Source organism: Haliaeetus albicilla, chromosome 22 (genome assembly GCF_947461875.1).
Source record: "Haliaeetus albicilla chromosome 22, bHalAlb1.1, whole genome shotgun sequence".
Classification (NCBI taxonomy): domain Eukaryota; kingdom Metazoa; phylum Chordata; class Aves; order Accipitriformes; family Accipitridae; genus Haliaeetus; species Haliaeetus albicilla.
Window position 1 is genome coordinate 25,671,545 of NC_091504.1, and position 23,872 is coordinate 25,695,416.

At 45.7% G+C, this 23,872-nt stretch overlaps 2 protein-coding genes across 2 annotated transcripts; one reads left to right on the forward strand and one right to left on the reverse strand.

Moving 5' to 3' along the window:
• Positions 1-1,972: 1,972 nt before the first annotated feature.
• On the reverse strand, positions 1,973-13,768 carry UBFD1 (ubiquitin family domain containing 1). Its single transcript, XM_069810599.1, has 7 exons — positions 13,616-13,768; positions 13,091-13,357; positions 12,789-12,997; positions 11,533-11,598; positions 11,219-11,324; positions 8,044-8,126; positions 1,973-6,794 (listed from the first exon to the last, which is right to left on the reverse strand). Exons 1-7 carry the CDS (start codon positions 13,644-13,646, stop codon positions 6,684-6,686), a joined length of 873 nt encoding a protein of 290 aa, XP_069666700.1. The 5' UTR covers positions 13,647-13,768; the 3' UTR covers positions 1,973-6,683.
• Positions 13,769-13,897: 129 nt separating this feature from the next.
• Positions 13,898-23,828, forward strand: EARS2 (glutamyl-tRNA synthetase 2, mitochondrial). The gene is made up of 9 exons (XM_069810598.1): positions 13,898-14,148; positions 14,666-14,821; positions 16,393-16,582; positions 16,861-17,333; positions 18,777-18,885; positions 19,431-19,584; positions 20,830-20,960; positions 22,313-22,448; positions 23,060-23,828. Exons 1-9 carry the CDS (start codon positions 14,043-14,045, stop codon positions 23,141-23,143), a joined length of 1,539 nt encoding a protein of 512 aa, XP_069666699.1. The 5' UTR covers positions 13,898-14,042; the 3' UTR covers positions 23,144-23,828.
• The last annotated feature ends 44 nt before the right edge of the window (positions 23,829-23,872 follow it).

Below are 23,872 nucleotides of genomic sequence, written 5' to 3' on the forward strand. Positions count from 1 at the left end.
CCCCCGCCGGTTTCCCGCTCCCTTTGCATGAGCCCAAGGACCCGTCACCTCGTGCTTTAGCATCCCCCCCCGCCCCGCTCCCGCGGGGAAGTGGAGCTCCAGCCCACTTTAAATAATCCTCACCTTCATTTCAAGAAAGAGCAAGGCACTGCTGCTTATGAAGGAGCTCTTCCCAGAAAGACAAACGGGACTTGAAAGGGATTTTCAGGGGGACTCAGCTCCCCTCCCCCCCCGATTTATGATGTTGGCCCTTGCAGTCAGGGCGCACCTAGACATTAAACTGAACGAGAACTTGCCCATTTGCACACGTTAGGTGGACTATACGTGGGAGATTTTGAACTTTATTTTGATGATAACACTAGTGAACTACCTCAGACCTTTTTTTTTTTTTTAAATGGGTGGGGGAGAGAAAGTTTCTAAAGCCAGTAGCGAACAGGAGCAGCATGGGTTAAGCGTTAAAAAGCCGAGTCTGCTGTACACCCCAATACAGCAGCCTTCCCTGAGCACCAGCTGTTTGGGGCTGGTATACTCAAGTGGGACTTCCGACATCGCAACAAGCTGCCTACACGTGTAACTTGGAGCTGAGCATGCTCAGCAGGACAAGGACATCTACAGCTTCAAACAATGTGGGGGGTGACCCTGGCTGGATGCCCCAGGTGCCCACCAAAGCCGCTCCTCAGCTGGACAGGGGAGAGAAAAATATAACAAAAGGCTCAGACAGGGAGAGATCACTCACCGATTACCATCACGGGGAAAACAGACTCGACGTGGGGAAAATTATTTTATTGCAATCAAACCAGAGTAGGGTAATGAGAAATAAATCCAAATCTTAAAACACCTTCCCCCCCACCCCACCCTTCTTCCCGGGCACAGCTTCACTCCCAAATTCTCTACCTCGTCCCCTCCAGCGGTGCAGGGGGACGGGGAATGGGGTTATGATCAGTTCATGGCACATTGCCTCTGCCACTCCTTCCTCCTCAGGGGCAGGACTCCTCACACTCTTCCCCTGCTCCAGCGTAGGGTCCCTCCCACAAAAGACAGTCCTCCACAAACTTCTCCAACGTGGGTCCTTCCCACGGGCTGCAGTTTGTCACTAACTGCTCCAGCCTGGGTCCCTTCCACAGGCTGCAGTCCTTCAGGCACAGACTGCTCCAGCGTGGGTCCCCCGTGGGGTCACAAGTCCTGCCAGCAAACCTGCTCCAGTGTGGGCTCCTCTCTCCACAGACCTGCAGGTCCTGCCAGGAACCTGCTCCAGTGCAGGCTTCCCATGGGGTCACAGCCTCCTTTGGGAATCCACCTGCTCCGGCGTGGGGTCCTCCCTGGGCTGCAAGGGGACAGCCTGCCTCACCGTGGTCTTCCCCACAGGCTGCAGGGGAATCTCTGCTCTGGCGCCTGGAGCACTGCCTCCCCCTCCTTCTTCACTGACATGGGGGTCTGCAGAGTTGTTTCTCTTACATGTTCTCACTCCTCTCTCCAGCTGCAGTTTCTGTGCCGCAGCAACTTTTTTCCCCTTCTTAAAAACATTATCCCAGAGGCACTACCACCATTGCTGATGGGCTTGGCCACCCGGCCCTGGCTCTGTCAGACATAGGGGAAGCTTCTAGCAGCTTCTCACAGGAGCCACCCCTGTAGCCCCCCCAGTACCAAAACCTTGCCACGCAAACCCAGTACAAACAAAATTAAGCCCTGGTTTTGGACAGGGAGCTAGAGAAGAATTGTCCTGTAATTCACAGCCTTTTTGTACGAAGCGGGATATGGCAGCAGTACTCCCAAATCCCCACCCTGGGAAAAAGGCGCTGATGGTGTCAGAGGTGGCAACGAGCACAGGTTCCCATGGATTTCTGCCTGCATCCATCTTTCTACAAAGAAACTAACTACAAACCGTTTGCCAACAAACTGTTTGCCAACAGTCGTTCAGGCAGTAGGAAGTAGCTTAGTACGTACAGAATGTTGAAACACTCAAACACAGAAATACTTAATTATCAAACTTTAATTCATAAGACTAATCTTACAGAATAAAACAATAGGATAACCAGTCAAGGTTACACTTAAAAAATCCAGCAGTGCAAATCTAAGACTAAATATTTGTCATCTCCCCCTCCCCTGAAAGAGGCAATAGATTATTTAAAAATACCATAATACATGGTACTTACATATTCCATTTAAAATAAATCTGCAGTGGACACAAATATCTAAGACTTTTTTTTTTTTAATATAAAACCAAAGAATGAATTGCTCAGAATATGGATAAGACATAGTGAACTTCCATGAGCCGCAGAAAGCGAATCCTTGGCTATAAGGTAAGACGGCCATATGTTTCACACAAGACTTGCTACAGCTCTCCTGGTGTGTCCCCCCCCCAATGACGAGGACATTAATTAACAAAACAAGATGCTAATGACCTAATCCTAACAGGTGGCGAAAGGCTGGAGTACAAAACTTAAAACAGTTCCATTGGAAAAAACAAGTTACAGAGGAAGAAAAAGTAAACAGAAGAAGGAAAGTTTGGAAACAAACCTTGCTCCACTGGGTTGGCACAGAGAGCAACCCGTGCAGGGAGCACGTGCTGCGCCTGTGCCCGCACAGCTGCGTCACCAGTGGTTGTACAGGAACACCGCGACCAGGAAGGGGAGAGCACGGAACAGACCACCACAGTATGGCACCTCAACTGTGTCACTGCAAGTGAATTGTTTCTCTTTGGCCCTTAAAGTATGAAGAAGCAACAGATACTAACTGCATCAAGTATAAAATCTAGCAGGTTGTGTGCGTGCTACCAGTTATAACGTATTGCGTGTTAACAGCTTCTTACCTATTTCTTTGAATTCAGATCACTTTTTCTCTTCCATCATAACATCCTTATTTTAGTTACACATTTCTCATCAAACAGTGTCATTAATGGAAATTGATGATTTACTTCAATCTTAAATTTGATATGAAAAACTTGCAAGTAATATAAGATTTTCATGCAAGATACTGTCTCCATTCAAACCCAAACAAAGTTTAGTGATGTACTTTTGGATTCCTAATGCAATACTAATCCAGGAACTGTACGCTTGGGATGCACAGAAAAGGAAGGAATACTAAACTCAGGACAAGGAGAGAAGAAACCCACAGCACTGGGCATGGAGAAGGGAAAGGGACGGCACGCAGGTGAGCTGCAAGACGCAGTGCCATCAAACAGCGTATGGAGAGCTCGGGGGCTGCAGCAGGACTACTCCCTAGTAGGATGGCAGCGAGGAGATGCATGCTGCCTGGGCGCTGGGAGCAGCTGCCAGCGCAGCATAGGAAACACCGGCTTTGCTCTGTGGAAACCCACGTTTGCATTACTGATGCTTTAATCCCCAATTAGTAAACCCTTCAAAGCACTCAATACAACTTCATAAGGAATCGCACCCCAAAAAGCTCATAGGGAATTACACATATAGAGAAAAGGGAACCAATCTCCATTGAACAGACATTGTTAAATTGCAATTTAACTGAAATAAACTTTTGCGCAAGAATCACCAGATATTACCATAAACTTCCTACAGAAGATTACAGGTTGGATCTCAAAACAATCTTTATGAGCCAACACAAAATACTGATTATATTTGCACTTTACTCACAATGCTTGTGTCTTACTGAGGACTAATTGCCAAATTCCTCCACAGGAGCATTTGTTACACTGAATCTGCCTGGGCAATGATGACAGATATCACAGAGTAAAATCCAAAGTCAAGAGAGAGGCTAGCAAATGGCTCCCCAGTTAGGCAAGCTGTGACACTATCCAACTAAAGAGATGGTGTTCTTTTAGATGTTAATGATCATTAGTTAATGTCAGTAATTGCCTTGGAAAAAACAGTATATACCAGAAGAAAAAGCTCCACATCATTCTGAAAGAGGAAGGACCTTAACAGCAGTGTTGAAATTAATATTCCAATTGAACCTAGCAACAGATCCCCAAGAAACCTACTATATTGAGCCAACAAACACCAATTAAAGCATTTTACATAAGTACCACTTTCCTGTATTTTAATTCAAACTTTGCACACAGAACAAAAAAGTAAAACAATTTCCTTTTTCAAATCAAATCCAACTTGAAAAGAAGCACCTAAATAGAATCACATTTTCTTAGTTTACAGTATTTTCTTCTCCATCTTTAAAACTGCTTTGTAACCAAGAGTTTTTATATTCAGTTTCTTTTGAGATGATTGATTGTACCTGGCACAGGATGCAGAGTAATCGTGCCCTTGGGAAAGGAGCAGACAGGAATGTTAAATACGGCCCTGTACCCCATGCCCAAGGTGCCCTTCTTGCCTCGGCAGCAGCAGATCAGGTATCTGCCCTCCCTCAGCGCTAGCAGCAGAATGTACTCACCCAGGTCACTGCATCGAGCACAGAAGCCGCAGGAACTCTGGGGAGGAGCTGGAACTAAGATACATGCCCTCTCAAGAAGCAAGCAAACAGAAGAGTAGGAAAGGAAAATGGAATACAAACGAATGCACAGACAGGTCCAAGCAAGTCAAGTAGCAAGAGGGAGCTGATAATCACAGAACCAACAAGATAACGAGCACAAAGGTAACCCCAAGTGACAGAAAAAGCTAATGTCACCAATTTTCTTTATACTGTAGTGTGTACACCTTCCACCAGGTACTGAATTTTAAATTTAAGCCTTAACACCAGGACTGGCAATTAGAAAATAAGAAGTGTGATAGCTGCATTTAATTTGTAATGTTATCTCCAAATAACTCATGCCAACTCCACTACCCGTACTTGCTTGCTCCGAGTGTCGGAAGGGGGCTGTTCCAGGGAGCTGACAACAGCACTGCCGCAGGAAGAGCTCCTGTCTCAATGCATTTATGTCAAGACACACTGCTGGTGGCTTGTATACAGAAAGGAAATATCTCAAGCTACAAGAGTAACAAGCACATCACTAGTTTATATGTAAGATATGAAACACCTTTAAAATCCATATTGCATGAATGTTCTAAATGAAAATACAAACCAAAAGCTGCTTATGCTGCTATCAAGAGTCTACAGGTAAATACGTAATCTTAACACATACCATAAAGTGAACGCTTTTCCCAGTCTCTCAAATAAAATAAAATAAAAATAAAATAAATACTCGTTTAGGAATTTGCACCTGCTGAGTTTCAACTGGGCTGTTTCAAGGAGAGTGAAAAATGGACATGGAGTATATTAAGATCAGCTATTCCTAAAAGACTGCTTCTCCAGGAGTTTCACAAAATGTTGAGCTACTTGCATTGAGCAATATCAAGCCTACAGTGTTAAAAAAAGAACAGCGATCTGTTAGATGCAGGTTTAACACAGAGCAAGACTGATTCAGTCTGACTGCACAATACAATCTGTTAAGGTTGTGCACCTTTTCAGGACTGAAAGGTCCATTCAGAAAACCTGAGATAAATGGCACGTGAATTGCTGAGATGACACACAGAACGTCACAAACCAAAGGCGAGGAGCATTATTTCAGACAGGACGAGATGCAAGAACTGCCTGTAAACTTGAGCAAGAGAAAAGCTGAAAGGCGATTCAAATTTCAAAAGATCAGTTGCTGGATAGATATTCTAAATTTGGTAAGATTCATTGAATAAGATCACTATAAATTTTCAAATCCAGGTCACAAAAGACTACTGCAGTTATTTAGGATCCAAAACAGCATCCAAGCTTCTCTCTTCTTCTCTCCCCCAACCCCCAAACAAGGCAGGAAGGTCTCTTTGGTTCACTCCCTTTGCGAGATCTGTGTCACTCCTTCACCCCACTCATGCCTGACAGCATTATGCAGCGCACTCTAGAGCTTTTTTCAGTCAAACAGGTAAGTGTCATCGCAACAGCTGCAAAATGATTCTGGACTGCAACATGCATGATCAAGAAAATGCTCCTAAAATGTAGCACCCCTGGGGCAGGAGGCAGAACAGGAGCAGAGAGGTATGCAGGTGGGAGGGGAACAACTAACGTGGCATGAAAGGGGACAGTATACAGCCCTGGGTCAGTTGCTATTACAAAACATCCACAGTGGTATTCATTTGCTCCAAACTTGCTACACAGAGTACCAACCCAGAGCTTCTAGTACTGAAAAAAAAAGGTGAGAGGGGAAAAAAAAAAAAAAAAAAAGCAGGGCATCTTTGGGTTAAAAAAAAAAGTTTTGCTATCAAAGAGTCAAACCTGAAATAAAAAGGCCAGCAGAATATGGCTTACTAAACATCGATTTTGCATACTGTTTAAAGTTTATTTTTAAAAACTGTTTCTGAAATTCTCAGTCACAACCAAGTAACTAAATTAAGTCTAACGCTTGTAACTGAAAGATTATGAAAATATTTGTTTTTGTTCAAACCATGTAAAAAAGCCTCAATAATACATTGTAATATTTTTTAAACTAAATTGGAAGATCAACTCTCAGCAGATTTAAGTGTATTACACACAATATTTTGCAAATTAAGATTTATTGATTTCCATTGTATTTGCTTTAAATATGGTTGAAGCTGACTGCAGAAAAGGGATGGTGAAATTTTTAAGTTAAAAGTAAACTAATGGTGAAAGAACATCACCTCTGGCTTCCATCAATGCCTCGTTTATCATATTTTATTAATAAGTTCCAGGACTATCACATCCAGGGATGTTGGAGGCCTCTCCCAGCAGTGTCCTTAGTTTTGTGTCATTTTCCTGTGCCAGAGGTGAGCGTGCTTTCAAAAATACTGCCACTTTCCCAGCACCGTGTCTTTGATTGCATCAACATATTGAGTTGGTACCCAATAGACCCAGTAGTAAGATGCTTCTGTTGGGCCCAGCTGAAATGCCTGCAAAGTTAAAAATGACAACATTTACAAATGGGAAACAGAACAGCTTATACCAGTGGACAGATACAGCTTACGCACTACAAAATCAGACAAGTCTGTTATATCTACTGCCTCCTTCAAACACCTGGTGCACACTACAGTTATTTGGTAAGCATTCCTCAAAGAAACAAGAACTGCAAAGTACCCATTAAAATGATGAGGTCTTTCCTTTTACGATATCATAGCAGCAACAAAAACTCTTGGCCAGTTTCAAGAACATGAGAAATTACTCCGGAAGACAGAATCTGAAACATAACTCAAAGTCTCTAAAGAAATGACCAGAATGGACAGAGTTGAGAAGCCAAACAGGAACTAAGGAAAACAATGACCATGTTTTCATAGTTGTAAAATTTCACAGTATTTTATATTTAGACATAATGTCCTATTCTCAATTTATGTCAGTATATGTAGGAAAAGGAGCACCATGGCATGCCAATAACCTCTATCCTTGCTTTAGGATAAAAGTTTATTGTAGCATATTCCGAAGAGGACATTTTCTTACATGGGTGATCAAAAATCAAGTATTTGGACAAAGACTAGATCAGCGCCCTCCTGCAGACAATAATTTTAAGGTATAACATTTCCCCTTTCTTCCCCTAAAGAAGGAAACAGACTTACCTAAGGAGCTTACTTCAACATTAAAAGTTAGTTACTGTACTTTGGAAAGCAGACCTCAAAAAAACCCATAGATTAAAAGAAACAGCCAAAAATTCAGTAGAATTAGTAGAGCTCTCTTCTTCAATGTGTTACCTTTCTAGACCCAATACCAGTTTTTCAGAAAATTACATATGGGAAAAAATATTACAGCATCAAATCACTTTTTTTTTTTTTGACCTCCAGCAAGGCCTGTTGTCTATAAAATACAACAGAAACCAGAAATCAACCTAGATATAGGAAAATATCACTAACATTAAGAAATCATGAGCTATATGGAGTATTTTTATTGTTTTAACATTGTTACAAGACAGAAGATATGAAATAATGATTAAGTACTTAACGTTTGTGTGAAACCAGCCCAGATTTCCACAAAGTGGCAGATACTCAATATGCCACCCAAAATATTTACAGAATATCCACATTCCCACCTTCCACAACACATGAGGCTGGTATTACTATCCATCTCCAGCTTGCTTCATTTTAAAAGCCTTACTTCTGTGTATTTGCATGAAGTAATTAGACTGGATATTATTAAAATAGAGACATTACTTACCATCATGTGATAATCCTCATGTCCTTCAATAGGTTCACTCACCACATTTTTAATGGACCCCATGGGTAACTTTTCTGTTCTCTCTACATTAAAATTGATCAAAGTATTATTTGTGATATATGAGGAAGTAGTAATTCATATTAATTTCAAATACCACCTCCATTACTTCCAAAAAAGCTCCTCATGTCAGCAGTCTCCTCTTTGGGTGAACTTTGGATACCTGCTGCTGAGAAGCCAGTCTTCCACATTACCACATACCCCACAGCTGGCACGCTAATAATTTAAAGGAGTCCAAAACTGTATCACACAGTTCCTCGCATTTTATGTCTCTGCATCACATTAAGTACTTCAGTGTACCTGATTCAGGCCTGAATTGAGTGATGGGAAAACCCGGCTTTATTTAATGTCAGACCAGCAGGATTACTTGCCATAGTGAAAGCTGGTCCAGGTGTAAGAATATTCAGGACTGACTACCACGGATTATACTAAGCTCTACAGAAATGACAAGGCTGAAAAAGCTGAATGAAGATAGGCTAACTAACTCTTTGAAAGCCTAGTCCTGGTTTTACCCTGAGGCAGTATTCAACTGTTATTATAAAAGCACAGGGAAGGAAATATTAATGAGTAAATAGGGAAAGAAACAGAAAGAGAAACTGGGGAAAAAAAAAAAAAGGTGACTACAATTACACAAGAGTAATGTCAGCCAGCCAGAGGCAACCAACAAGAATGACAAAGTATATAGTTCATGGCAGACTTTATCTGTCTCGGTTCTGTCCTCACTTTTTTCTGAAGACTTAACTCCAAGATCCTTCCTTTCAGTTCCAGGTTTCAGTGGCAGCCTAAAATTATCTTCTTGGATATCAGACAGAGGAAGCCATAAACACTCTACAAAGGAGAAACTGAACTATGAGTTCCTTAGATATATCTAACTAATTTGTGTGATCCAAAAAAAAAAAAAAAAACCACCTACCTAAAAAAGGCGCACAGGGAGATAAACTTAGTGATGTAAAGTCAAATAATCTCTACCTCAGTGCTGTAACGAAGCTGACTCCGAAATACCCCAGACTCGCAACATTCATTCATTGAGTAAAATCTTACTTTGCACTCATTTAGCATCCCACAAATCAATTACTCTTCACATTATCTCAGCAACAGACAAATCCGTATTATCAGTGCCTCCATGAAAATAACACAGAGCAACTGAGCAACATCTACCTATACCAAACCTTAGACTACAAAAACACAGTGATCAAAAGTGATCTATGAAGCACAGGAAGGCTGTGTGAGGGAAGAATCAGTTCCAACTTTCCAGGACTAGCAAGTGAAAAACTGTGTTAACACCCAGTTGGTTTTATTCTGGCCCTTACGTGCTGGCATCTACCATGAACTTCTCAGAGCACGAAGGAGTTTTTCCCAACAACAGCAAGCAATTACAACCATTCCCTAGAGGAAGCAAGCTGCTGCTAATTTTGGGAAGTAGGGAAACAGGTTACATGAAAGACACGATGACTACAAGAAGAATCAAGTGTCACAGCTTAAGAAACACTAAGAACACCACTTCAGAAATACTAAACTTGGAACTCATCTAGAAGGTGAAGGAAGAAGATTAATTACCTAAATACTAAGCAAGTATTTACAACACATTATCAGTAACAAAAAGTTCTGCCTGCCCAACCTATAGATGAAAAAAAATCCCAATGTCTCGCTCCATCACTTAGCCCAGGAGAAAAATCACTGCAACTGGTACCAAGGGAGGTTTTAAAGCCAAATAAAACTTCATAGTCAAGTCTGTCCTATAGGGGAAAGGTCAAAAACTTCTGAGATTTCTGCTTACTTTGGAAATAATGTAGCAGCTGGAGGTGCCTTCCAAAGCTAATATTACCATCCAATTAGGTTACTTTACTGGGACAGTGAGCAAGCACTTCTATTCCTCTTGCTCATCACTATAATATTGCCCCATCCTGGTCAAACTAAAGGAGCACAGCTTCCTTTGGAGGCAGAGGGTTATCTGAGATGTCCTCAGCAATGCACGTTATCACCACAGCACTTTCAGCTCCTCCTGGCACCACTCAAGATGGTAAACTGATTCCCCTGCACAGCAACACATGCCATAGTTTCTGCAGCTGTACATCACTGAAACAAGACACCCACCTAAATTTGGTTGGAAGGACAGATAATGACAGAGATGCCAGCACTGCTAGTTTTAATGCTGGTCCTAAGATTCCCTTCCGAGTCTGAGCCAAATCATTGAGTCTCAATATGATGCTGGCATCAAACCAATGTTTATTAAGTGCTTTCGAGATATGCTAGAAATGTCAAATATTGTAATTTACATTTGGAACTATGAATAGCACACTGGAACATTAGTCTACTGACACCACTGAACTCAAGTGTCCTGGTTTCAGCTGGGATAGAGTTAATTGTCTTCCTAATAGCTGGTACAGTGCTATGTTTTGAGTTCAATATAAGAAGAATGTTGATAACACTGACGTTTTCAGTTGTCGCTAAGTAATGTTTAGTCTAAAGTCAAGGATTTTTCAGCTTCTCATGCCCAGCCAGTGAGAAAGCTGGAAGGGCACAAGAAGTTGGCACAGGACACAGCCAGGGCAGCTGACCCAAACTGGCCAATGGGGTATTCCACACCATGTGATATCACATCTAGTATATAAACTGGGGGGAGTGGTGGCAGGGAAATCGCCACTCAGGGACTAACGGGGTGTCGATTGGCGGTTGGTGAGCAATTGCACTGTGCATCATTTGTATATTCCAATCCTTTTATCATTACTGCTGTAATTTTACTAGTGTTATCATTATTAGTTTCTTGTTTTCTGTTCCATTAAACCGTTCTTATCTCAACCCACGAGTTTCACTACTTTTCCCGATTTTCTCCTCCATCCCACTGGGTGGAGGAGTGAGCGAGCGGCTGCGTGTTGCTTAGTTGCTGGCTGGGGTTAAACTCAAGAACAGAAGTAAAATATCAAGTAATATTCAATGATCTGGAAGAATGGCATTTGAGAAGAGGAAGCAAAATTTAGTTTTGAAGTTTTACAATACCAACATTAAACATGTACCAACCTAAACACAATTGAGTCAGACCGGAAGCTATTTCTAGGTCACACAATTCCCTTACAGCCCAAATATCAATTATTCACCTCAAAGTTTTAGAGTTGCTCACCTTTTGTACCAATCCACAGCTGGTCTTGCTCAAGTTTAAAGGTCAATCTTACTTTCCCCCCTGACTTGTTGTACATGCCAGATAATGGCACTGTTGGCAGGCGCTCCTACAAAGAGGCAACATAGTAAGTCACAGTGAAGGACTTTAACAGGAAAAGCTATATCCTCTTAACTTTTTAAGCATACGGATGATCCATCTTTCCAGTTTTCTGCTAAGATGGCAAAGAACAACTGAGGCAGCAAAGAAAGGTCTCAAACCACAAAAAAGCCCCTCTCTTCCGATTATGACAATGTCTCAGATTCTTATTTACTTACCTGAACACCTTTAACAGAAGGCATCACATCATCAGGTTTTCCTTTATCCAATACTTTTCTGTGTTGCTACAATATAAAACCAGAAGTTAGAATTTACAGAAACACAACAGAGCTTTTAAATTTACTTCCAGCTGCACCCTTGATATCCCGATAGCACTAAGAGACAGTTAAGGACTATTCACAGTCATTTATCACACAGGAAACGGTTAATTTTCAAAGTTAACCGAGCACTTTCTATGACAGTTTAAAGAAATTATATAAATGAATAAAACCCCAATATAATGCAAAGGGTAACATCCCTTCTAGAATATAGATAAATATATATCCATAAAAAGTCCCAAGTCCCACTTTAATATCGTACATGCTGAATCACATAGTTGGCATTTGGCAAGACAGTTTTAACAGTCAAGTGTTATATCCAGTGAATGGCAGAAAACCCTCCACATCTGACAGTGCAACATACCGCAACACAGCAACAAACTAGAAGATATTAGAGCAGTAGTAACTAAGAAAACCATGCTCACAGCTTGTAAGTCGCTGAGTACCTTTAAACAATGATGGAACTTACAGTGAACGTGAACTATGATAAATTATAGAAAAACAAAAGCATGTTTCATAAAGGTTGCAGTTCAATGATGCACTATTTAATTTTTAATCAAATTTATTTTGAGGAAGGTACGGGGCTGGTAATACCTTGAGCTGAAAATCCTTTATCTGCCCCACAACACTGCAGCACCGCCACCAAACCAAGCCTCACTGCACTGTACTTCACTCCCTGTTCAGAGGCAGCACTTCAAGATGTGAGAGGAGTATTCAACATCCATGTTCCCTTCTACGCTGGGACAGCTGAAGGAACTGCTCTCTTGGTGTTTGTTTTAAAGGCAGTTTTTGGAGATCAAATTCTTTTATGCCAACAAAAATTAGTTAGTTTTTAGATATAATTAATTTAGACTGCGTTTCAGCTAACAACCACAAAATATTTCTATTATTTACCATTTCTTGTCTGAAATGCTAGGCCATACCTAGCACCAGCACAAGCGGCGTCTTGCAAAGCCCCAGCCTCCGCTAGGCTAAACGTTTTTCTGCTGCTAGAACTCCTCTGCACAGAGCCCTTCTTCTATCGCTTAGCTGTGAGAAAAGAAACCCCAGCCTGCTTTGAGGAGGAAGAGGACCCAAAAGTGACTGCAGAGCACTACACAAGAACCGTGTAAATCCTACAGCTCCCCCACACCAGAAATTATCAAAACATCAATAACCTTTTGCCTGCAAAGCGGCTCCTTTTTATTTTCTTCAGCTTTGACCTCCTGCTGAGCAGCTTCTTTGGGTGTATTTACTGCTAAAACATCATTGATAGTAGAGCCAACAACCATTATTTTCGCTCCGTTTGTTACTTTGATTTCCCGCAACGTTTTCTCCTCCGGTAGCAGTCCCTTGAACATAACTTTCTGCATAGCAGGTGGAAGGCCTAAGAGGCAAGAATAACGATTACCAGACCGCCCGACAGCGGCGAGAGGAGGCACGGGCTGAGGCGGGGGAGGCGGCGGCGGCCCCGACAGACCTGTGAGCGAGTGGATCTTCTGCTTCAGCTCGGCCCCCGTGCTGTCCAGGCAAAACTTCACGTCGTACTTGTTCTTGTTCCAGATAACCTTCAGCTCCACCAGCTCCTTCCCGCTCTCCGCGTCGCCGCCGTTGCTGACCGACGCCTGCGGGGGATCCCGGTGCTCCTCGCCCTCCGGAGACCTCCCCGCCACCGGCGAGCCGGCCTCTCCGCCGCAGCCCAGCGGCAGCTCCTGCGCCTCCGCCTCCATGCCCGGCTCCTCGGCACCTGGAGGCGAGCGGACAGTAAGAGCCCGGCCAGCAGGGGAACCTGCCCCGGCCCGCCCCGGCCCTGCCCGGCCCGGCTCTCCAGCCCCGGAGCGCCGCCCGGCGCCGCGCCGCCCGCAGACTGCCCGCAGACTGCCCGCGGCCGGCTCCCCGCTCCCCGCACCGGCGCCTCCCCTCGCCTCGCTCCGCCCTGCCCTGCCCTGCCCCGCCGCCTCGCCTCGCCTCGCCTCGCCTCGCCGCCGGGACCGCCGGCTCCTACCATCGGCAGCAGCGGAGGCGGCGGCGGCCATGATGATTGTGTACAATCTGCCGCGGGGCACGCCGGGAAACGCCTGCCGCCGCCTGCTGCTGGGCCGCGCCGGCTCCCGTAGCCCGCCCCGGTGGGCGGTGCGCGACCCGCCGGCCGCGCCCCCGGGCCCACGGCCGCGCCCCCCGGGGACGCGGGCAGGGGCGGGCGGGGGCGTCCCGTCTCTCCGCCCAGCCGCCCCCGGGGGCCGCGGCGGCGGCGGCCCTGCCCCGTCCCTCACCCGCCGCTGCCGGCGCCCTCAGGACAGTAGGAGGAGGGTGGTGGCGCCTTTACGGGGCGCCCCGCCCCGCCCCTCCCCTCGGGCCGCTGCGGGCCAGGGGATTGGCCGGGCGCTCCCGGGCGGAAGCAGCGCCCGCGGCCACGTGGGCGGTGCGGAGGGATGGCGCGAGCGCTGCGGGCGCTGAGGGGTGCGGCGGGGCCGGAGCGGGGCCCGGGGCCGGGGCCGGGGCCGCGGCCGCGGGTGCGGTTCGGGCCCAGCCCCACAGGTAACCCCCGGCCCCTCGCCAGGCCCGCCCCTCGCCCCCCCGCCCCACCCCCGGGGTGGGGGCGGCGCTTTGGGTTGGAAAATGTGAATTCAGACACTTGAGGAGCGTGTGCTGGGGGGCAGGGCCGGGCGCTCCGCGGTACCTGCTGGCTCTGTGGGGTTCGCCCCGTCGCTGTGGAAATAAAAGAGAGCCCGAAACGGGCGCGGGAAGGCGGGGGGGGGGCGGGCTCGGGTAAAGGCCCCGGTAGCGGTGTTTCCTTCCGAGCGTGTGCCAGTGATTTCCAGGTGACTTCAGGGAATCCGTTCTTGGAAGGCCGTCACCAGTAACTGGGTTCCACAGCAAGGGCCCCCAGAGTGTCTCTGTGCAGCATGCCTGCCTGCCCCCCCCCCCCCCCCCCCCCGTTAGGGTTTGATACCATTTTCTGTTTCAGGTGGCATTGACCTTCCAGCTCTTGTTTAAAAATCTCTTTATTGGGCCTTAATTCCTGCCATCTCCTCTGATTTCCCCGTGGTAACAGGTTTTCTGCATTTGGGTGGCCTTCGGACTGCTTTGTACAATTACCTTTTTGCCAAAAAGCACCAGGGGACCTTTATTTTGAGAGTGGAGGATACAGATCAAAATCGAGTGGTGCCTGGAGCTGCAGAAGGGATAGAAGATATGCTGGATTGGGCAGGTATTTACAGACACCTTTCATTCTTTACTTACTGAAAGATTCTCTCCTTTTTAGGGACTAACGGTATCCAAATTGAGAGTATTTTGCCTGATAGCGAGCTGTGCAGTGTTTCAGGTGATGAATTAGCTGAAATGTAGTTATTTCTACAGCTGGGCATCAGGGAAGTCCTACTGGAAGTATGTTTCATAGCAGAAATAACTAGTTAGGCTTGGTTTCTTTTGGCTGTGTTGTCTGACACACAGAAAGATCCAAATCTATGGAAGATGCCCAATGTGCAGTTGTAACAAAGGCTGTGCACAAGAGACGCGATGGAAAAGTCAGAAGTTGGAGCTCACAGACCACACCGTAAATTTATAGATTGTTTGTATAAAGAGTATTTGCTAAAGGGGATCGGAGGTGTCGGGTTTCATTTTGAATCCTCTGCATCCTTCTGAGCTTAAGAACTGGAAGTGAGAGTGATTTTAGAATACAGAATTGTGATAAACTTAGAGCCAGATCCCACAGATGCTGCTGTTAATGGGTAGGTAAGCTTGAATGGTCTAGGACTTTGCTGTTGAGTAATAAATTTGGAATAGGTAAAATAATTGGCAAAGATCTCAACTGTATTTCTGTGGTATGAGTGTCCTTTACTATAAAAAGGGTGGATGCTACTTTGTATGTGTACGCCTGACTGCATTTTGCTCTAGGTAGTGTATCAGAGCTGCTCAACTGACGTGGTTTAACCCCAGCCGGTAACTAAGCACCACGCAGCCGCTCACTAACTTACACCCCCGCAGTGGGATGGGAGAGAGAATAGGGGAAAAGAAAGGTAAAACTCATGGGCTGAGATAAGAACAGTTTAATAGAACAGAAAGGAAGAAAATAATAACGATAATAACAACAATAATAAAATGACAACACTAATAAAAGAACTGGAATATACAAAACAAGTGATGCACAATGCAATTGCTCACCACCTGCTGACTGATGCCCAGTTAGTTCCCGAGCAGTGAGCGCCCCCCCAGCCCCACTCCCCCCAGTTTATATAGTGGGCATGATGCCATATGCTATGGAATATCCCTTTGGCCCGTTTGGGTCATCTGTCCCGGCTGTGTCCCCTCCCAACTTGTGCCCCTCCAGCCTTCTTGCTGGCTAGGCATGAGAAGCTGAAAAATCCTTGACTTAGTCTAAACACTACTCAGCAACAACTGAAAACATCAGTGTGTTATCAACATTCTTCTCATACTGAACCCAAAACATAGCACTATACCAGCTACTAGGAAGATAATTAACTCTATCCCAGCTGAAACCAGGACATCAACTATTTACTAGGTTTTGGTGTTTGTTTCTGCTTGTTGCTTCACACGCAGTACTCTAAATTCTGAAGATGTTGGCTGCTGTTTATCTTCTGAGTCCAGGGGAATCTGACTCCTGCGCTAGACAGATGCCATTAGTTGGCTGCCCTGGAGCAGAAACCATCTTTGGATGCTCCCTAGAACCTTGCTATTTCATCTTCATTCAGTGTGCTCTCATCGTAGGTTTTGCTCTGCCTTTTTACGGGCTTTTTATGTGCTGTCATGCTGGTATTTCAGGTATTCCCCCTGATGAGAGTCCTCGCCGCGGTGGTTCCTTTGGACCCTACCAGCAGTCACACAGACTCGACCTTTACAGGAGAGCCAGTAATGTGCTTTTGGAGAGAGGCACGGCGTACCGCTGCTTTTGTACCCCTCAGCGCCTGGAACTGCTGAAGAAGGAGGCTTTGCGGAGCCAGCAAACCCCGCGGTAGGGATTCCTTGTCCCCTGGGTGGCTCCCTCTGTGCTGCACACTTGCAAAAACTTAGGACAACGTGTGCGGCAATAGGATTGTAGTCTCACCGCCCATAGAGAGAGAAGCTGGCGCAACCCTTGGAGGCTTAGGGGAGTGAGCTTCAGAGATGAGATCGTTTGACTGGACACGTAGTGGGCAGGTTACAGCTAAAATTCAGGGATCAGTTTAGAGTTTTGGGAATGTAAGAATGGCTTCTGTGTTGAACTGAGACCTTCGTTCTCCTTTCTCAAAGATACGACAACCGGTGTCGGCACCTGACACCCACAGAAGTGGCTGAGAAGCTGTCACAGGGCCTTGACTGGGTAGTCCGCTTCCGTCTGGAGAAGGGGGTGGAACCCTTTCGGGACCTGGTCTACGGCTGGAACAAGCACGAAGTGGCTGATGTGGAAGGCGACCCGGTGATTCTCAAGGGGGACGGCTTCCCCACTTACCACCTGGCAAATGTGGTGGATGACCATTACATGGGCATCAGCCACGTTCTGCGCGGAACTGAGTGGCTGACTTCAACGTCCAAGCACCTCCTTCTCTACAAAGCCTTTGGCTGGGATCCCCCTCAGTTTGGTCACCTCCCACTGCTTCTGAACAAAGATGGTGGCAAGCTGTCAAAAAGGCAGGGGGACATCTTTCTGGAGCGCTTTGCTCGGGATGGCTACTTGCCAGAGGCCCTCCTGGACATCATTACCAACTGTGGCTCTGGATTCACAGGTAATGAGAACAGGCTTGGTACTTGCTAGGACATTTCCTGATGCTGAGTTTGGGGAATGGGTTAGGTTTCTTTTAATAGCCAAGAAATTTGACAGTGTTTGAAGGGGTCAGGAGACAGGTGTCAGACGACCAGTCTGTCGCTGAAATGCCACCAGGGCTTCTGCAGAGCTCCTGTGAAGGACTGGGTGGTGTGCTGGAACGGTGGGAATCTTTCTGCCTCTGTGCAGCTGTTGTCATGGTTTAACCCCAGCCAGCAACTAAGCACCATGCAGCTGCTCACTCACTCCCCCCCAACCCAGTGGGATGGGGGAAAGAATTGGGAAAAACAAAAAGTAAAACTCGTGGGTTGAGATAAGAACATTTTAATAGAACAGAAAGGAAGAAAATAATAATGATAATAACAACAATAATAAAATGACAACACTAATAAAAGAATTGGAATATACAAAACAAGTGATGCACAATGCAATTGCTCACCACCTGCTGACTGATGCCCAGTTAGTTCCCGAGCAGTGAGCGCCCCCCCAGCCCCACTCCCCCAGTTTATATAGTGGGCATGATGCCATATGCTATGGAATATCCCTTTGGCCCGTTTGGGTCATCTGTCCCGGCTGTGTCCCCTCCCAACTTCTTGTGCCCCTCCAGCCTTCTTGCTGGCTGGGCATGAGAAGCTGAAAAATCCTTGACTTAGTCTAAACACTACTCAGCAACAACTGAAAACATCAGTGTGTTATCAACATTCTTCTCATACTGAACCCAAAACATAGCACTATACCAGCTACTAGGAAGATAATTAACTCTATCCCAGCTGAAACGAGGACAGCAGCCATTTAAATTGAGTCTGATGCTTAATGGGTTCCCACTTGGGACAACATTCATCTCAAGGTGAAGAAACTGTCTGTGAACTCTTGGGAAAATGTGTTTTCTATGGTTAATAATTGCAGTGTCATGTATTACACCTGTCACACTTCTCGTTTAACCTGAAAGACCATGAGAAGTTGAGTCAATGTCTCCTTCTGTTGCTCTTGCTGTGTGGGGATCACAAATTAACTTGTGTTTCAGGAATTCTGCTTGGGAATGGAACCTTTCTTGGGCAGTGGAGCCTCCTGGCTGAGTGTTGCTTCTTTTTGGCTGACTGATGCAAGGGGTGTTCCACTGAAGAGCCAAGCAGAACATCCCAGTTTCCAGTTCCTCGCCAGTAGTTAGCAGAGCTGGCTCTTAGGGAGAGGGCAGCTTTCCCTCCGTGCCTGCTACAAGTTCCCTCCTGTTTGTCTGGGTACATCCCTGTTAGCACTGCGAAAAGTGGCTCTCCTGCGCCACTTCTTCCTTGGGTGTACTGCTGCTGCCCCAGCCCTGCACCTGAGGCTTGCAATGAAAAGCAGTGATGCTAGTTCTCTGCGGGAGAGTGGGTGCATATCATTCCCTTGTTGGGTTATTTTGCAGAGAAACAGATGGGGAGGACTTTGGAGGAGCTGATCTCACAGTTTGAAATAGACAGAATTACAACCCATTCTGCCCTCCTGGATCTTGAAAAGCTCCCAGAATTCAACAGGTATAAATATCAGTAGTAACTTTAAAACTTAATAATCTGTACGTCAGTGAGAATTTATTCCTAGCACTTGGCTTTGCCTGGAGATTTTGTTTATTGTTTCAAGCACGGTCCCAGCGCAGCAGTTTTTTCGCTGTGCTACAGCAAAGTACGAGTTTCTGCTTACGCTGTTCCTGCCTCCTCTCCGGTCCTGTGCTTGGACACTGGTGTTGGGCACACTGTAAAAACTTGGGCAGATGGTAGGCGTAGCTAGGAGGATGCGAAGCCCTAAGTTTAGATTCAGAATAACATCTAAAAAGAGACAACACTTCCAGAAGGTACTTCTGCAAGTACACTCGTATGCTATGGGGATGTTGTGCTCCTGAGAGTTACCACATCTTTTGTTCACTGTGGTGCATTAGTGCTTAAGGCTTTGATATAGGATGCCTGCCTGGAGTCTAATGTTGCTTTTCTAACAATTCTAGTTTTAATTGTTAAATATTGTGAGACTGGGCTGATGAAATCCAATCTAACCCAAAGCAGTCCAAAAGCAGTTTTCTTTGTTACAGGATTCACCTCACCCATCACATTGAGAATGAAGAGCTGCGACAGAAGCTAATTAGAGAGTTGCAGTTGCTGGTGGAGGATGTTTATGGGGGTCAACAAGTGGATCAAGAGGTTATAGAAAAGGAGTACGTGGAGCGAGTCCTCCTGCTGAGAAAAGTATGAGCAGTGATAGCATTGTGTCACCATTCTGGGGAACTGAGGTTTTGTGGGATTCCTGGATGAAGATTCAGCTGAGTCCTGGGCACTGCTTTGATCTGAGCTCTGAAGCTCCATAGCCTGCAAATGGCAAATGGCTGTCACTGCCAGCTCAAGTGGTCGTGTACATGCTGACTGCCGAAATCCGATTATATAGTTAGCTGACCTGTAGGAATGGGCATGGTGACTATCCTGGTGGTCTTTGCACAGTCATAAGCTCATCCACACTTTGCCAGGCCAGCAGAGAGCTCCCTCAGCAGAGGGAGGATGGATGTCTCCCTGCCATGGAAGCAAATCACAGGATTGTAGGACATTTCTTGGAAGACCTCTCTGGTTCCTGCTCAGAGCAGGACTGTCAGTAGTGCTGGATCAGGTCAGCTGTGGCTTTGTCTACGTGAGAGGTGCCAACCTCCAAGCTGCACTTCTCCTCCCAGAGCCTAGGATGTGGCTGGCTTGTGGTGGGAAGGTCCAGCACCCAGGGCCCCTCGTGCCAGGAGGTGGCTCACTTCTAGCTTTTGCTGACTGGGCAGCATAAGGTGCTTCTGCTTTGCTGCTGCTCCATGCTTTGGAAGCAAAATCAAAGCAACCTCTTTGCAAAGGTAGATGAAGCTCTTGGTTAAACTATTGGGGTTTGTGCATTAGGAGCCCTGGTCTCACGTAAGTGGCAGAGTGCTGGCTGTAAAGGGGACAGAAGATATTGTGGCTCTTCCCAGTGCCAGGAGGAGGGTGAGCCCAGCTGTTTCCCAGCCTGCCCCTGGGATGCTGCTGTAGTATCTGGGGGATTCCTTGTGAAGAATAAAGCCTTCTTTATAAGGGGAGGAAGAGATCCGACTGTTCCAGCGTGAAGGCTTCGCTGTGGCAGCGGGACAGTGACTCATGTGACTTCCCACTGTCTGTTGAAAGGCTGCAGATGAATGTGGTGAGCCACTTCCCCACGCTAACTCTGAGTCAGCCTGCACGCGGCTCTGCAGCATGGGTACAGCCATGGCCCTTTGGGCTGCTTCTGTGTCCCTGCTCACGCCAGGTGGTTATGGGTGTTAAAAAATCAGCCACCTAAATGTCATCAATTAACATTTCCTCTGAGCAGTACGGAGTACAAGGTGGTATGTTTGGACCCTCTTTAACTGTTTGTGAAGTCCAGACAGGATGTGTTTGCTCCCCACCAGCTTAACCCTCAGCCTTGACAGCTTTGCTTCCTTTTTCCAGGGTCACATAAGCTTCCTGAAGAACCTGGTGTCATCTGATTATTCTTACTTATGGGTTAGGCCCTCGGTGTCCCGAGAGCAGCTCCAAACTATTTCTGCAGAAGTAGATGACATAGGAAGACTAGTCTTAGGGTAAGTGTCTCTTCCCAGCTCTGTACACAGTCACCTGCCCACCCCAGAGCATCACTCTTGGCTGTTCTATTGATGTTGGACATACTCATAGCTCTTATTTAATTTGCTCTACTTTGGAATGTGCTGTAGTTAATAACTGATGAGAAATTCTGTTTTTAATTGAAAGGCAGCTTGCCAGTGGGAAAGCTCGCATCAATGCTCTCAAGCAAGAATTGTCATGTCTGGATTTTGTAAGGCACCAAGCACAGCAGAGTTTGTGTGCCAGCATGGAGCTAATGAAGCCATGGTGTTAGCAGGGTTTTCTTGTGCCACCTGATCTCCTGTGCTTTTCGTCTGCTGTAGCATCAAACTGGAGAAGTGCAAGGTGGTTTTGGTCAACATGTATTCAGATTATGTAATGAGACTTCTGGGTCTCTGGACCCAGTTTGTGTGCAGCCGGAATCACTGTCACTTCTGAAAAGCTCACCCCTGGGGGCTTTTCCTGCTTCCATTTCTTTCTTTCTAGCTAGCAGTCTGCAGTTCTGTCTGCTCAGAAACATCACTGGGATGGTAGACAGTCCTTCTGTACCAGAGAGTTTTGTGGTGTTTTGCCAACATGTTTCACTGCTGCCCCATGTCCCTCTGCTACTTCACGCCTTGTAGCTAGGCGGGGTGGTATGTCCATCGCCTTTCCAGTTCAGATCTCACATCTGGACTAAAATGAGCCCTGAAAACCAGTTTTGGGAGTAATTAAGGTGGCAGTATCTGCAATCTGAGCTACTATTTCCAGCTGTCTGTAAAGTTGGTTGCCCTCAGTCTTGTCACAGCTGAGTGGTGACTGAATCCAAGTGATGGTAATTTAAATGTCAATACTCGCTATCCTGCAGGGATAATAGTACTGCTACCTACAGCTGAGTAGTATCAGCGATGGCTTCTGCATCTCTGAAAATCATATTATTAAAAAAGAAATCACAATTACTGCTTTTCCTGTGGTTTTCCATGTCCTTGGCATAATTTTGTGATTTAAACTTGATGCTTGCCTTTCTGAACAAACTCTGCTGTTGGAAGTAGATTAAAGGTATGGTTTTGCAAAGCAGAGTCTTCAGCAGTAGTATTGAGGTAAAGCAGTCCCACCTGCCAGCATAGGAGGGTACCTGTGTACGTGACCAAAGCTGCAGTGAGCAGAGAGAGTGCCCTGGCACAGAGCAGGAGTGAAGGGCAGGGAAGTTTACCTTGAACCGCTGCTGTTGCCAGAAGATTTTTGCAAAACCAGTCTGAGGTTGCTGGCAGTCATTGAAGTCATTAGTCATTTTTGGGAAAGGATCCTGTGTTTTGTATGTCCCTAGACTGTAAGGACATCTTCTTTCCTAAAGGCTCATGACAAGGCAGGCAGCTGTTTTGACCATGGAGGAGTTGAACAAAGACCTGAGAAGCCTCCAGAAGCAAACCAAGGAGACTAAGTATAGCAGCGTGATGCAGCTTCTTCGCTTGGCTCTCAGTGGGCAGCAGGTAAAAAATAAAAATTCTGAGACTGGGACCTTCTTTTTTTTTTTTTTTTTTTCTTTCTGAACAGCTATCTTCTCTCTGATTACAAGGTACTGGTATTTGGACATCTTGCAAGAACTGACATCAGTTTCTGTTATGAGTGAATGTACCGATATACAGCAATTCTGGAAGAAAGAGCTGTTGAAAGTTTCAGAAAGGCAGAAGTTGTCAAAGCATGAATATGCTAGTACCAAATCTGAAGTTAGAAAAAGCTCTGGACCAGCTGTAGGGAGTGTTGGCAAGGTAGTAGGTTTTGGGCAAAACTGGGATTTTATGTGCAATTTGCTTTTACAAAGTTCAAAAACAAATTTTACAAAAGTTTACAAAATCAGAGCCTAATCCTGGCTTACACCCTGGCATCAATCTTTCTGGGTCAGTTTGACCATTCTTAGCATTTCACTTCAGGAGAGAAAAATCCCAAACCCTTGTTTTGAGATTGCTAATAAAACCCCTACCCTTGGGGTAACAGCAATCTGATAGCTAATAGCTCTGTCATTTCCGTCACGATGATGCATAAACAAGTGCTGAAAAGTGTTAAGTTTCCATTTGTACAATGACTTCTTATGTGTTTTCAGCATGGACCGAGCGTTGCTGAGATGATGGTGACTTTGGGACCCAAAGAAGTGTGTGGACGAATACAGAAAGCACTATCTAGCTAATACAAGACAGAAATGACACTGACAGCCAGCGCACGGACTCAGATGGTGTAGGCAGCACATGTCATTGTCCTCGTCCTGTATTTTTTGATCTCAGTATGATGTATCTTTTATCAGATGAGTTAGGCTTTAGACCAGGCAGGTGTCACCATGATGTTTCCAGGTCTGTATGTGTCTGCACTAAGCATAAGCCACTTCGTCTGGGAGAGAAACCAAATACAGTTTTAGGTCCGTCCTTCTGCTTTCATTTTGTGCATATGGCCTGGTTTCCAGGTTGGGAGAAAGAGACATTTATCAGCGTTTAAATTCAGACCATGTGGACAGAAAGCAGTGCTATTTCTGATACCAGCACGGTTCCTCTCAAGCAATTGGTCTCTTTTTGGAGAGGGCCTCACAATCAGGGTGCCTACACCTACAACTACAGAGGTCCCCAAAAAATAGCACAGGAAGGGTATTTTTATATATATGAATATATATAATATATTATGTATATTATAGCTGCTGCCCTCTTAGCTGCCCTGGTGTCCTACCCGGCTGAGTGAGCTGCTCAGAGAGAGGGACTCCCCTCCTTGTGTACTGTGTCATGCATGTGGTTCTGCTAAAAATATCCCTGACCAGGAGATTGGGATGTTTTTTCCTCTTTTGGATGGTGACCTTTTAATTATTAAATTAATATGGTGACTTTTGATTCCGTTCTCTCCAATGTGTGCTTGCTTTGCACGCCAGCAAGGG

What these genes read in the sequence shown, in the direction of transcription:
- UBFD1 (XM_069810599.1), bottom strand. Translation starts at nt 13,646, where the DNA reads ATGGCCGCCGCCGCCTCCGCTGCTGCCGATG. An exon ending in GAAGATCCACTCGCTCACAG is followed by an intron (nt 12,998 to 13,090) that starts GTCTGTCGGGGC and finishes CTTGCCTCTTAG; the next exon opens with GCCTTCCACCTGCTATGCAG. An exon ending in GCTGTGGATTGGTACAAAAG is followed by an intron (nt 8,127 to 11,218) that starts GTGAGCAACTCT and finishes ATTTTAATGTAG; the next exon opens with AGAGAACAGAAAAGTTACCC.
- EARS2 (XM_069810598.1), top strand. Translation starts at nt 14,043, where the DNA reads ATGGCGCGAGCGCTGCGGGCGCTGAGGGGTGCGGCGGGGCCGGAGCGG. An exon ending in AGATATGCTGGATTGGGCAG is followed by an intron (nt 14,822 to 16,392) that starts GTATTTACAGAC and finishes CTGGTATTTCAG; the next exon opens with GTATTCCCCCTGATGAGAGT. An exon ending in TGGCTCTCAGTGGGCAGCAG is followed by an intron (nt 22,449 to 23,059) that starts GTAAAAAATAAA and finishes ATGTGTTTTCAG; the next exon opens with CATGGACCGAGCGTTGCTGA.